Source organism: Rattus norvegicus, chromosome 7, assembly GCF_036323735.1.
Source record: "Rattus norvegicus strain BN/NHsdMcwi chromosome 7, GRCr8, whole genome shotgun sequence".
NCBI lineage: Eukaryota > Metazoa > Chordata > Mammalia > Rodentia > Muridae > Rattus > Rattus norvegicus.
Window position 1 is genome coordinate 117,122,229 of NC_086025.1, and position 15,121 is coordinate 117,137,349.

The following is a 15,121-nucleotide window of genomic DNA, read 5'->3' on the forward strand; positions in this document are numbered from 1 at the left end:
CAGTGTGGAGCAAAGAAGCCCAGGCACTCAAGTCAGATGGTTCTGTGTGATTCCACGAACAGTTCAATCAGAACCAGTGTCTGCAGACAGAAGTCTAAGGGTGTTAACTTGGGCAGTGGTGGCCTTGAACACCAGGTCCTCCTGGCCCAGCCTCTGACAGGATTACAGGGATGCACTGACTCTGCCTATATGTTGCCTGCATGCCTGGGATTCTGATCACTTCCCACCCCCAGAGCCTCCCCTCTTCCCCCATCCTCCTCTCCCACCCTGGAGGAAACTTTGATCCCTGGCTCTGAGATATTCACCTCAAGGCTGCGCACACCCACCTTCCACTCTGACATAGAGCTGCTCTAACATATTCCCGGTTAGAGGGTGGGCATCTTTGGAGGACGGGCAGCCTGCCTTCTGCAGTAGCAATAAATTTTTCAATGGGTTTAAATTTTTTCAGAATAAGAATGTAAAGGAACTCTCCCTCAACAAAGACATTCCTAGAAATATTCAACAAAGAAACAAAACCCAGTGGAGCTAAGAAGTGAGTTTAGTGGGTTTGGGGTAGACGTGGCTACTGAAACAAAGTCATTCTATTTACACACACTTGGACAAACTCCTGGAGTCTGAGGTTTGGGTAACATTTATGAAAAATTAAAAAAAAAAAAAAAGTCCTTCAGACAAAGCCAAGAAACCCCATGCAAGCATCGTGTGCCAAAAACTATACAAATGTGAGAAAAGAAGAAAGAAAGAGACCCTGGTGAAACAGAAAGAGATGCCAGGCTCTCAAGGTGACAGCAAAGTGCTGAGAACCAGCAGTAGGAGTAAGGCTGCCACAATTAGAAGTGTGTAGATGGGATGTCGGAGCTCTCCCAGCAGCTGACACAGAGGCATAGCGCCTATCACTGTCCACGGTGCTGAACTCCCGAAGCTCGTTCCTGGCCGCCCAGCACACAGCAACCCAGCTTCTCTTAACATTATTTTGAGGCATATTTTCCTATTTCCCCGTACTATTAAAAGCTTTAAGGTAGGGCTAGCAAGATGTAAAGATATGGCCTGGTTTTCATCCCCAGAACTCATGTGGTAGAAGGAGAGAATGGATCCCTCAAGTTGTCCTCTGACCTCCAAACAGTTTCTGTGGCACATTCACACACACACACACACACACACACACACACACACACACACCACACCACACACACACACACACACACACACACACCACACCACACCACACACACACACACACACACACACATACACACAGGAAATAGATATTTAGATGCATACATGCATACACACATACATGCATACACACATACATACACACATACATACATAGGTTAATGGATGAATAGAGATTTAAATGAGAAATGTTATTTAAATTTATTTAAATTGGCTGGCCTAAATGTATGTAATTTAAATAAGTAAATAACTTTTTCTTGGACTTGAAATGCCAAACATAAAATATAAGGGAATGAGATAGTGCATATGCACTTGTCACATCTCATCACACAATGTCAATTGTCAACTCATTTTTATCAGCTTGCACACATGCATATGCATGCACACACACACTAGGGTGTTTGCACATTATCTCATTCTTGCACATTTCCCTACAGATCACTAAGAGATAAGAACTCTTTGAAAACTCACTTCCCAAGACAGAGGCACAACCTAAAAGTAATTCTCGAGTGATCAGTAAGGCATGGTGTCACATGCCTGTCATCCCAGCATTTGGGAGCTGGAAGAAAGGAGAATCAGAAATTTGGGTCATCTTCAACTACAGAGTAAGTGTGAGGCCAACCTGGGCTACATGAGACTGTCTTAAAACACCAAGGATAGAAGTGACTGTGGGAGATGATAAACACACCCGTTTCACTGTAAGTTCCAGCTCACTCTATGCACACCATAGCACAATGACATCATTTAAAAAAAGTAAGAAGGGCCAAGGGGATGACTCAGAGGGGAAGGTTCTATCTGTGCAAGCAAACATTAAGTCATGATTTTGAATCCCACACCCACATTAAAAAAGTATGTGGTATGACTGTGCATGCCTGTAATCCCAGTACTGACAGTCAAGACAGGCAGATCCCAAGAGCACACTAGCTGACTAGTTTATCCAAAAGGATGAGTTCCCACTTCAGAGATTCTGTCTCAACATAACAAGGCAGAGGGGACAGAAGACACCCAAAGTCTTCCTCTGACCTCTGCTCCTGCACACATATATGCATGGAACACATATAGACCACACACGCACACGCACGCATGCATACATACATCACACATACCACACACACAAACACATACACCACACACATGCACACATACCACACAGACACACTTATACCATACCCATGCCACACATAGACACATACACACTTATGTACACATCACATACACACTATACACATGCACACACACTCACACATCACACACATATGCCCCACATACACACACACTGCACACATAACACATTCCCCACATACACATACTACACATGAACACACACACGCGCGCACACACACACACACACACATACACACACACACCTCGAATACCACACACATACATACAAAGGGACTCAGATATAGCCCTGTTGGTAGAATGCTTGCCTAGTATCAGTAAAGCCTTGTGATCCATCCCCAATGCCACTATGTGTGTTGGTTTCACCCAACATTTCCATCATCCCAGCAGGTCCCCTATGGAAGGAGGAACTGATATGGAAGGAGAAGGCATAGAGAGGCTGAGAAGTCTTTAGCATAGAGGATGGGTCCATGGAAAGATACAAAAGACAGGAATGAGAATGTTCTCATGGATGTCAAGTCCCCTGGCCTGGAGCCCTAATTGATCAGGGTGAAAAGCCTCAGACTGGAATCGGAGGGTAGGGGCATGTCAGCACCCCCAGCTCAACTGAGGCAGAGAATGGCCTTCTGGAACCACCTAACCCCAAGAGGACAGTCCCTCCCTCATGTAAGGGACCAAGTCTGTGTCTGGCCCCACCTGGGAGACATGAGAGACAGCAAGGAGGTGAGGCTGGCTCCGTCTCAGCACCGCCAGGGATGGAGAGCCTCTTGCTCCTGCTCTGCTCTCTTTGTCTCTTCAGCCCTGCCCTGTCTGTGTGCCTCACACCTCTGAGGTTTCAGGACAGGTGGGATTATTTTTCTTTTAGATGTATTTTACTGTGTAGCTCAGGGTAGCCTAGAACTTGATATTTCCCCTGCTTCTGCCCCCTCACTGCTGGATTAGGGGCTTGCACTCCAAACCCTACACCAGCTCTTCATTTATTACTTCATCCCCTCCCCTGATCCAAACTCCCTGGTGATGGGGCTAGAGGGAAGGCTCACTACTCCTGCAGAGGACCCCAGTTCCCCTAACGTCTCACTGACGCTTAGAGTTCTAGTTCCAGGGGATTGGATGCCATCTTCTGGCTTCAGTGGGTACCAACCCAAGTGGTGCACATAAGCCCACACAGACAGACAGACACATAATTAAAATCTCCAAAGCCCTTGGTGATGCCTCCTGCCTGTGGCTCTCAACATGGCCTCCATCCTCTCTCACACTATGAGCTATGGCCATGCTGTGACAAGGCCTTCAATCTCTTTGCCAGACCCAGGGCCTCGCATACCTCCTGGCCTCCTTTCAGACCTCAGCTCAACAGCAGCCTCCTCGCAGCCTCACCCCTGTCTCTCCACTTGCCTTTATGTCCTCGCCCACTGTGTCCCTTTCTAAGCGCCCCTGAGAGGACTCGTGGAAGGATTTCCTACCTGCGTTCCACCTGAGAGCCAAATGAATGAATGAATGAATGAATGACACATCATTTCTTCCGCTCGGCATTTATTACATAATCTCTTCTCTCACCGGCACCTCCACTTCTCTACAGTACCATCCCCACTTGGCAGAGTGTCCCCAACCCTATCTTTAGGGATAGGAAGAACAGAGGAGAGGCCAGAGGACCTTTGGTACGTGTGCCACCCAGAAACCTTCCCTAGAAACCAGGCTGCAGTGGCAGTAGGCCCCATCCCCATGAGAAGCATCTATGACCAGGATTTCCCCTAGAATGAACTCCCCAGCCAACCACCTTCCATCTGTACTTGTCACGGGCATTAACCCCTTAGGTAAGTGTGGATCAGAGAAAGGAGGCGGGGAGCCCTGTCAGAGCAGTCAGTACCGTGATCATAGCCTTGGGGTACCATCTCCAGTCCCAGCCTAGCTCAGAACACACGTCTGCTAGACACCTATGCCTTCTGTGTCCCTCACATGGAGACCCGGAACTGAGATGTGTCTTAGCTTGTTCTGTCTTTTCTTCTCTGACAAAACTGACAAGAAGAAAGGCAGTGGCCTGAGCACACAGTAGGCTAGAAGCTTCCAGAGAGGACCTGGGGGATCAAGGTCCCAGGAACAGCTGCAGAGAGCCCTTGTTCCGTGCCAGGAAACCACCTGCCCACACAAGAAGCACATGACACAGCATGGACAGGAAGCCAGGTCTTTATGCCAGTAATTCAGCAACCTCTCTGAGTTAGGAGCTGAGCTCAGAGATCCTGGGGGATGCTCCAACACAGGCCACCTGCCAGAGTCACTCCAGCAGGCGTAAGCACACAAGACGAGGGCAAGGACAGAGTTCAGAGGGTCACACATGTGGCTGGCCTAGCCCAGTGCACAATCCGCCAACCTGTGGTTCAAGGGCCTGTTCCCAGCAGCAGCTGTCCCCTGCTGCTGCCAGAGGAGACCAGCGTCTGCACTGGTGACAAGTGGGCTGTAGAGAGAGGAGGAACCATGTGTGAGTTCAAGACCTGGATTTTGATGAAGGTAGAGTGCGCCATAAGGGGCAGCCCCTACAGGGAGCAGACTACCTTCATCCCTGGCCCTCTGAAGGAACTCTCAAGTCCTCAGCAGGACCAAACAAGAGAATAGCTGGATACCAGGGGGGCTTTTCCAAAGAGGCTAGGGACAGGGTGGGACACTGGGTCTCCGGCAGCAAGAAATCAATCAGAAAAGAGCCCAGCAGTCCCCAGCCACTTGGAGCCAGCCTTGCTGAGGCTCTGGGGGGTGGGGGGGTGGAGACATTCCAACCACAGAGCCATGATAAAGATCCCCAGCAGGCTGTCCAGACTGGCCAGCGTGACTGGCTAAGAGATCCCAGACACTGGGCAGTACACATAGCACCCTCAGCTGGACAGACAGAAGGACACGGTATGTGTGTGAGGTTCTGTGTATTAGGTGCACGACACTAGGTGGATACTGTGCAGTAAGTGCTAGGTGCTGAGTTCTATGAATTGGGTGCTGGGTTCTGAGTGCTGGGTAGTGAATGAGGGCAGTGTGCTAACCCTCCAGCCCCTCCCCCGCCTCACCTGCCCAAGCTGAGAAGCCATGACTTCGCCATGGAGTAGACCTTGAGGGTGGTAGTCTTCAGTAGGCCCTGCATCCAATACAAGTCATCTGGCACCTCCGGCAACCATTGCATCAGCCTGTGAGAAGGGCAGTGTCAGCTTCTCAGGGAGCCCGGGGATGATCAGAGATGAGAGAGGAGAAGGAGGAGTGCCCAGGTTAGGCAAGATCATCTCCGGATGACCGCATGGGGAACATGCATGGTCGGATGACTTGAAGTAGACTTTGAACTTTAGGGAGGGAAGGGGCATGGGGTCAACTCCCACAGAGTTCCGGTGGGAAGAGTGTGGTGTGATGTTAGCTTAGAGGCCACTCTGCTCTGCAACCTAGGGATTCAGAGGACCTCTCTGGGGCTCAGCTTTGCTCACCTTCCAAATGAGGACCATCTGCCTACAATCCCTTCCCCTATTTATCTCTTTCCATCCCTCTTTCCTGCCCCATGTTACTCATCCACGTTCCCTTCATGAAAAGGCCAGTGTCTTCTGCTCCAAATGCCCTGTGTGTGGATCATAGGAAACCGGAAGGACAGACGCGGTACGTTCTGAGCTGTTTCCAGCAGGCCATACCACAGAGATGCCTAGATTTTATATCCCTTTTATTTCCTTTCATCAGCTTGTGGTTTTAGCAAACAGCTCTGTGTGGGGTGAGGCTGTCAGCAGGATGGTGTCTCCCAGCTTTGGGCCACTAGTTGTTTAACACCAGTGCCAACCTGATCACTAACTCCAGGCAGTCCAACACAAGAGTTCTGGGGTTCACCATCATAAGTATCTAAGGAAGAGGCTTTTTAGAAGCACAGATTCTCAGGTGCTGGGGCACATAGCTGGAATGCAAGGCAGAGGAAGTCTTGAGTTCAAGACCACTGTGGATTACAGAATCCTCTGGATTACAAAAACACTCTGGATTGTAAGATTACAAGGATCCTTTCTCAGAGAAAACACTGGCTCTCCTTACAGTGCCTCTGTGTCTTGATGAAGCTTGTTCACCTGACCACAAACCACATGTGTCTGTGTGTCTGGCACTGGTCGTTCTCTAGTCCTAGCTCATACATTCACCAGCTTTCCCTATACTCTCCTCCCCTTGGGTTCCTAGGCTATGCTTGACTTCCTTCTGCCCCAGGACCTTTGCACACCACACCCTGTCCACCTGGAAGGCTTCTTCTTCTTTGCCTAACAGACTATGGCCCATCCTTAAAACTATGATTCAGATGTCATTGCCTGCCTCCCCTGAACAAAGAGTTCTGAGTATGTGTCAGGCTAGCTCTGAGTATGTGTCAGGCTAGCTCCATGCTAACATGGCTCTCTCCTAGAAACTCAAAATGCACAGGTGGTGTGGCTGGCTGTGAGCTTCGTGCTCCACCAGACCAGGAGCCAAGTCAGGATCAGCCTGGTTCTCTCACCCCAGGCTAACACCCAGTCCTATGTCACCCTCAGCAGCCAGTGAGTGAGCACAGGAAGCAGCATAGTCCACTAACCCAGCAGGGAATGCTCAGCTGCAGCCAGACAGACCTGAACAAACCCTGTTTTAGGAAATGTGCTATGACCCAGAGAGGTCAGGAGAATGGGCCTACACCACACAGCCAATCTGAGGTAGATCAGCTGAGAGAGTCGCCAAGGGCATCATCCCATGGTCACAGAAGCTCTGCCATGGGTCAGAGGGCAGAAGGTCACAGAACAGCCTAAGTACTAGCCAAAATTCGGTGTAGCCAACAAGATCACGTCCCTAGCAGTTCTTTTGGCACAGCCTACCCAGGCACTCCATGGGCCAACCCATGGCAGGCAGTGTGGGGGAAGGTGCCATCTCAAGCCACCTAGTCACCCTCACTGGCCACAAGCCTCCCCCTCAGCCCAGGCTATCTCACCTCCTGCTCCGGAAATAGGCATACTCAAAGGGCAGCGTACAGGGCAAAAGCAGGTAGGTCAGCACCTTCCCTGGCACTGAACACTGGATTTGGGCCCAGAAGTCTCTCTTGCATGCCTTTTTCAATGCTGCAAGACAGGAAGAGGCCCACGACTCCTTGGTACCCTCGGGCTGTGGAGTTGTCTCCCCCTAGCCACCCCAGGTCACCCTGGGGCCATCAAGCCTTGTGGTCCCCAGGAGATGAAGACAGTATTCACCCTCAGCGTCTCCATACTGATGGAGCCATAGCTGCCAGCAGGGGTCACCCTCTACACACCCCGCTTAACCCACTGAGGCCCCCTCCAGAAGAGGAGACTAAGGGTAGTTCAGAAGTGCCCAGGGAGAGTCTCTTCCAGGAAGAGGCAGAGCCTGTCAGGCTCAGGTACTGAGCTCTACTTTCCTGTCCTCCTAACCAGGAGAAGTTCATGGTGGTGCCTTGGATAAACGAGTCTCCCCAGCCCTTTCTTACAGCAATAGCCCCAACCTCCATGTTGCCAGGCCCAAGCCCCTTAGTTACCATGCTAAGCAGGGTGGGAGTGACTGGTCAGAGCAGGAGCCAGAAGGCCACTGCAGACTGCTGGTAGCCCAGACTGCAGCTCAGATTGCAGGCAAGGAAACAACACCCAACTCCATCGGGCACTACTCTTGGGAAGTGGGTTCCCAACAGAACATTCCTCCAAGGCAGTGAGTGGGTGGGGAGCCCGGGGTATCTAACCATTAGACTTACCCTCCCATTTCCTACTCCAGCCAGCTGTAGTGCACAGGGGCAGTAACCACACCCCACTGATTCCAAATTCAGAAGCCTGGACCTAGGGCTCAGTGATGACCAAAAGCCTTCTGGATATAAATCAATCTCTTACTTCCTCAATGCCTCTTCTTGAACCTTCACTATCACCTCACTCTCTTTGGCCACTGCCCTCCCCATCTAACTCCACTGCACCCCACCCCTACCCCCTCGGTTGTGGTTTGAATGAGAATGGCCTCATAGATTTGGATACTTGCTCCTTGATTGGTGGAAGTGTTTGAGAAGGATTAAGGGGCGTGGCCTTGGAGAAGGCGTGTCACTGGGGGCAAGCTCGAGATTTCAAAAGACTCCTACCAGGATCTTGAAAGTTGAGACAGGGGCTGGAGAGATGGATCAGCAGTTAAGAGCACTGGCTGCTCTTCCAGAGGTCCTGAGCTTAATTCCCAGCAACCACATGGTAGCTCACAACCATCTATGATGGGATTTGATGCCCTCTTCTGGTGTGTCTGAAGACAGCGACAGTGTACTCATATAAATAAAATAAATAAATCTTTTTTTTTTTTTAAAAAGAGAGGGGGTTGGGGATTTAGCTCAGTGGTAGAGCGCTTGCCTAGGAAGCGCAAGGCCCTGGGTTCGGTCCCCAGCTCCGAAAAAAAGAACAAAAAAATAAAATAAAATAAAATAAAATAAAATAAAATAAAATAAAATAGAAGAGAGAAGAAAGCTGAAATGAGAGCTCTTAGCTATTTCTACCAGCATCACAGAACTGTAAAGCCAAATTAAATACCTTCTTTTATAAGTTACCTTGATCATGGTATTTTATCGTAGCAATACAAAAGTAACCAAGACACCAGCTCTCTTCCCCTGCCTCTCCAGTCATCCCCAAGTCTATATCTGCCATGTCACCCAACCACTATGCTATGATCCCAGAGACCTACCAGCTCAGCCTCTCCAGTCCCAAGGCCTTTGCCCATGTGGTGAGCTCTGCCCAAATCCTCATTCTTTCCTCTTTGACTGGCACCTCCCATTGAGGTGTCTGTGGGATGCCACCTGCCATGTGTGTCTGTTTGTCCCTAGGTACCTCACTGTGGCCTGAACACAGACCTGTCTTTCCCAGGCACAGACTTGGGCTCAATACCCTAATGGCAGACAAGAAGAGCTGTTGAGTTCCTCCTCTAAGGGCCTGTTTCCCCACTGATAAAGAGTGGATGACACAGAAAAAACCCTCAGCGACACTTGACATTTGGTAAGGGCTTGGCAGATATGACCAGGCGGGCGAGGGGAATGAGAAGGGGACAGTACCAGCCTCCAGCTCCGGTGACAGCAGCTCGAAGTTGGGCACGTCCTTTACCAGCACATTGGGGATGTCCCACCTGACAATCAGACCAGCCTCCTGACCCTGGTTATGGTCAGTTCCCCTGGGCCCCTCCACGAGGGCTGGAGGCTCCTTAGAAACCAGCGACCACAGCACTGGCTCCTTGGTAAGTCCTGGATTGAGAAGGAGAAGAAGATCTGATAGTCAGGCACAGTGGCAACCTCCAAAGGAAATGGTGTCTTACTCTCTACATGTCTCTGTGCTCAAATCAACTCCAGGACTTGGGTTGCAGAACGGACCCCAATGGGCCCTGCTCTGCTGTCCATCCAGCCCAGAGATATAATCCTGTTCTTTCTGCCCTATTCCCACCCACCAGCGATGTGAGCCTCGGCCCTTCTGCCTGAGTTTCCCTCTGTAAAAAGAAATTAAGGTCTACTGTCCTGAGGGTTAAATGCAGAACTCTCAAGCTCTGACCTGGAGGAAGGCACTGCAGGTTGGAGTGGAGTGCTGGGATAGAGGATAGGTCTGGGCTTTAAAGCCTGGATTCATCTCTCAACCTTGACTCATAGGATGACAGCCGTGCTTTCCAGTCCTGGGAACTACGCATCTCCTGCCAGCTAACATACCCCTTGGAGTGTAGCACCCCTCCATCCATCTGACTCTGTCTTCCCATCCCAATCAGACACTCTATAGTCGGTCCCAACCCAGCTCAGCTGTCACCTCCAGGAAGTTCTCCCTGCTTACTCTCCCCCCCCCCCATCCCCTCAGGCCTAGATCTTTCTCTGCCGCAGTTCCCCGTTATTCTGGAAGTCCCCCCTGTCACCCACTCCTGTCTCTATCACCATGCTCCAATCTTTGGAGTCTCCTTTTAGACTCCTCTCTGTGGTTCAGCCACACCCAGAGCAGGCACTGAGATCCCAGGGTTCAAATGCCAGAGAGATGGAGTCCACCCAACATCATCCCATTACTGCCCTCTGCCACCTACCCCGTCTCTCCAAGAACCTCAGGGCATCCAGGTAACCTTGTCTGCAATAGTCAGCCACCACCTGGGACACAGAGCAGAGGAAGGACAGAGCTTGGGGTTCTCTAGCCACAAGCCATAGGCTGGAGACATATCACCAGACACAGCTCCAGCCCAGCCTGCTGCCCCAATGACCCTCTGCAGGGCTCAGGAACCCCAGAAACACAATACTGGTCAGGGAGACCCAGAGTGCACAAGGCACAGATCTGATGTCTCCTCCCAGCGGGCAGCTCACGCCTTACCTAGAGCTCAGACACCTGCCTCCAGCTGAGATTTCCCTCCAATAGACAGAGTGACAGGCCTGGGTCAGGGTCTGAGGGGTCTCCACCAGGGCAGCCTCTTCCTACATCCTCCACAGGGGATGTAGCATGGTGTGAAAGTAGAGCTCAGAGGACGACTCTGTGGGGTCCTCTCTTTCCTACCCCATTTGTGTTGGTTCCTGGAATCAAACTCAACCACTAGGTTTGCACATCAGGGATCTCTTTAACCTGCTGAGCCATCTCACTGTGTGTGTGTGTGTGTGTGTGTGTGTGTGTGTGTGTGTGTGTGTGAGAGAGAGAGAGAGAGAGAGAGAGAGAGAGAGAGAGGGAGAGACAGAGAGAGACAGAGAGACAGAGACAGAGACAGAGAGAGACAGAGAGACAGAGACAGAGACAGAGAGACAGAGAGACAGAGACAGAGAGCGAGAGAGAGAATGAATGCACGTGTGTGTGTGCTGGCTAAAATCTTGGGAGTTCAATGTCAAGACCATGCTGGAAAACAGAGTAAATCTTGGCTCTGCCACTTCTGGACTCTGTGACTGAAGTAGTTACTTAACCTGCCTGTGCCTGTGTCCTCTGGGAAGTGAAACTCCCTAGGGGCTGGAGGCCATTGTGGCACACACCCTTCTCGGAGCACTCGGGAGACAGCGACAGGTAGATCTCTGTGAGTTTGAGATCTAGCCTGGTCTACCTGGTGAGTTTCAGACCAGCCAGGGCTATGTAGTAAGACTCTGTCTCAGAAAGGCAAAACCTGATGAGCTATTGAGGAGATTGATCAGCAATGGGGAAGCACTGGCTGCCCCTGTGGATGAGCACAGTTCAACTCCCTGTACCCTTGTTGGGTGGCTCACAACTGCCAACAACTCCAGTTCCAGGGATCCAATGTCCACTCCTTGTCTCTATAAGCACTGCATTCACATACACACATAAACACACACACACACATACACACACACACACACACCTGCACACACTCATGCACGCACACACATGCACATGCATAAATAAAAATAAATATAGAAAAAGGTGGGGAATTAACTGTCTCTGCTCGCGGAGCCTGCCAGTTGAGTATGGGCCACAGCTGGACTCTGGGCCTCCCCAAGGAAGGGACAGAAGGAGAGTCAGAACCCATGTGAGCTGAAGGTTTCTGCTCCAGGCCTTGTGTGACTTGAGATGGGGCAGTAACTGAAGCTGATGGGTCATAGGCAAGGACCATGTAGGGTGACCTACCTCAGGCTTGGGGGGAAACAGGGATTTGAACCCCAGAAAGAAGTTCCTGGTAGAGATCTGGAAACTGGCATTGAAGGCAGTTAGCTCAAAAAGGCTGGATGAGGTGCTCTGGGGACAGATGTCCACTGTCCCGTTGAAAGGAGAGACGGTGATGGTGGTAGGACAGTTGGAGAAGGGCAGGTTGTTGCTCAGGGCCCCGTCAATGAAGCGCTGAAAGGCAGGGAAGCGTTAGCCCACACCATCTTCCCCTCACTCTCACCGTGTTGATTGGTGTCCCCATCCCCCTCCAGCCTAGCTTCTGAGCTTCTCTAAGGGGTGGGGGAGGCCTGGCACACAGTAGGTGCTTTACTGTCGGGCAGCCTCCTCACTTCTACGTCCACCTCTGGACAAGTCCTTGTCCTAGCTGCCTGGAGCCCAGAGTGGAATGGAGACAGGGGCCCTCCTGGACAAACTCACCTCCCCTCTGAATGCCGGGGGTATCGTCCCACAGTAAAAGGGAAAATACAAGGTGCAGACCAGAGCCTGGAAGAAAAGAGCATCGTCCTTCTCAGTGCTACCCCATAGTCAAAAGAACACATGAATGCAAGCGTCCTTGAAGCCGCCTTCCTCTCTCTGCAGAGGGCACCCCAGCTGCCTGGAGACCACAGGTGGGATGCCCCCCATAATATATGAACCAAGGCACTGGTACCAACTCACACACATGTCGTACCCCAGGTCTGGCCAGAAGGTGCCACCGAACACCTCTGTGTGTCTCCCAAAGAGTGTCTTCAGAGGTGATCCAAACAAATGATCTTCTAAGAAGGAATGCCAGGCTCTCTTTCCCCACAACAGACACCATCTCCTAATAAAAGGCCTGAGAAGTCTTGCTGGTGTGGGGGAGGGGAGGGGGGATCCCGTGCTGGCCGTGTGCTGTAAAGGGCTGTGCATATTGTCCTGTGCATGCTTAGGTATGGTCTTACCTGCCATACGCCAGCAACATGTGCCGACACGTGCCGAGTATGACAGGCAAGGACAGTTTCAGCATGGTCGACTATGCTAGGGGACAGAGCTGGGCAACTGTTGTAGTTCTAGGGTTCCAAGTTCAAGAGCACACAGACCCTTACCTGAAACCCCTAAAGAGCGTTGTTCCCACTGTCCCTGGGAGAAGCAGACACAGGCCTGGCTCTGAGGGTTTGAAATGTGAATTTCCCACAGGTGGCTGCAGTTAACGACAGCTGAGATTCCCTTGAGCGCTTTATATGAGCTGTCCAGGTAAGCACACCAGGACAGCTCTGAAGTTCCTCCCTGGGCATCGGCCCACAGCGAGTGACATCCCCTCAGGTACACACTGACAATCAAACACCTACGTCCCAGTAGACAGGGGCCCTCCTAACTCAGACTGTCCCGGTGTCAGGTACAGGGCCCCAAGATGAGAATAAGTCTGTCTGGACCTCAGCATCAGGAGCATGACAGAGACCATGACAGGAAGGGCAGACAGAGGCACACTGAGGCACTCCAGGACTCTTCACAGAGTGCTGAGGCCTTCCAGTATGAAGACCCAAATCCCTTCAGAACTTACCGCTATGGCCCCACTTTCTGTATCCCCCTAAGCTAGAACCTGTCCAGTCAGAACAGGCTCCATTCCTTGCCTGCCTTAGTCTCCTGACTGAATTTCACATACATAGGCCCTTTCCTAACCCCTTCCCAGGAAATACACTCTGTGGGCACAAGCCCTGAGAAGGTAAAGTGTTCATATGTGCCCAAACCAAAACCCACAGCATATAATAGTGTCCAGACATACTAGATACTCAGTAAATATTTTGCTCTGGCAATCAGAAAACATTTGGAAAATGGGGGTGAGCAGGACAGAGCAGATACCTGTGGACTGAGCAGACTTAGAGGTCCTGACTATGAAAGCTGACTGGCCCTCAGTCTGCCCCAGGAGCACTTCAGGTTCCTCTCCACCTCATTCTTTACAGAGCCCTGGATACAGTCTAGCTACTGTTCCTCCCCTCCATATACATACACAAACACACGCACGCACGCACGCCTCCACAGAAACCACATAGGCTCACTCTGTTATTACATGGACTGTCCTCCCGCAACCCCAGGTTCCAGCGCAGCACTGGCTCACCTGGATGAGTTCATCCCGAGTGGCAAAATCAGTGACTATGAAGTTCTGACCATCAGGCCATCGGGTCAGGGAGATGCCCAGCCTCTGGGAGGCCACAATATGGCTGTTGTCGGGTAAGTCGTCTTGCAGCTTTTTCTTGATGTGCTCAATGGGTCCATAGGCCGGATGGAAGATGCCCAGGCTCAGCCGCTCCACGTGTTTCACCATGGCCAGGAGATTGGAGCAGGTGAAGTCTGCAGGGCAGTGGGAACTAAGGCCTCAGTGACCAGGGACCACCGAGGGCCACCCGCACCCACCAATGGTCCACTTCTCTCAGGGATGCCTGGGAGTCAGTTCTTAACATCTCTGCCCAGTCCTGGTAACCAATACTCTCAAAAAAAACAAAACAAAACAAAACAAAACAAAACAAAACAAAAACCTTAGGGGTAGTGTCCCAAATCTAAATAAGACCAGGATCCCATCTTTAGAGATGTAAGTGACTACAGAGTTCTCAGATTGAGAGGCTGCTGGGTGTAAAGCCACAGGGACACCCCGCCAGACTCAGCTCCCTGCGGGAGTCCTTAGACCCTGAGAACTTCCCAAGCACCTGCGGACTTGCCACAGATGATGCTCAGGGCGTTGAGCGCGCCCGAGGAAGAGCCGTAGAAACGGCGGGCACCCTGGATGAGGCGCGGCGCGCGCTGGCGCAGACACTCGGTGGCACCCACGTGGTAGAGGCCCAGGTAGCCAGAGCCTGAGAAGGACAGGCTCCAACCGCCCTCTACCTCCAGGAAGTCCATAATTGGGCGCTTGGGACGCGGGACTGCAGACTCCTCAGCCTTGGTGCTGCGCTGGAGCATGAAGGAATGTTCACGGGGCCCCAATGTGATGGAACCCAGCCTGGGTGGGGATGGAGCTCCAGGAGGCTCAGCAGGTTGGCTCCGCCCTAAGCTGAGTCAGCTATAGCCTTAGCAAGTGAGAGGTTGGCACCGCCACCCTCTCCAGGTGTACATGGCTGGCCCCAGGCATTACATTACAAACCCGCACACCCACCCAGTTCCCCATTACAGCCACCTAATCTCGGGGTGTCTGCATTTTGAAAGAGGGAAAGAGGCACAATCAGGAAGGACTGAGCCTAACCTGCAGGCCAGAGGTCAAGGACCAGCATGGCAGGCGGGAGACCGGA

General features: G+C 51.5%; 1 protein-coding gene across 1 annotated transcript; it reads right to left on the reverse strand.

Annotated features, from left to right (window-relative positions):
• Positions 1-3,817: 3,817 nt before the first annotated feature.
• Positions 3,818-14,808, reverse strand: Pnpla5 (patatin-like phospholipase domain containing 5). The gene is made up of 9 exons (NM_001130497.1): positions 14,543-14,808; positions 13,957-14,189; positions 12,300-12,365; positions 11,844-12,053; positions 10,318-10,378; positions 9,320-9,505; positions 7,235-7,361; positions 5,340-5,456; positions 3,818-4,744 (listed from the first exon to the last, which is right to left on the reverse strand). The coding sequence occupies exons 1-9, from the start codon at positions 14,793-14,795 to the stop codon at positions 4,636-4,638; spliced, it is 1,362 nt and encodes a 453-aa protein (NP_001123969.1). The 5' UTR covers positions 14,796-14,808; the 3' UTR covers positions 3,818-4,635.
• Between the last annotated feature and the right edge of the window lie 313 nt (positions 14,809-15,121).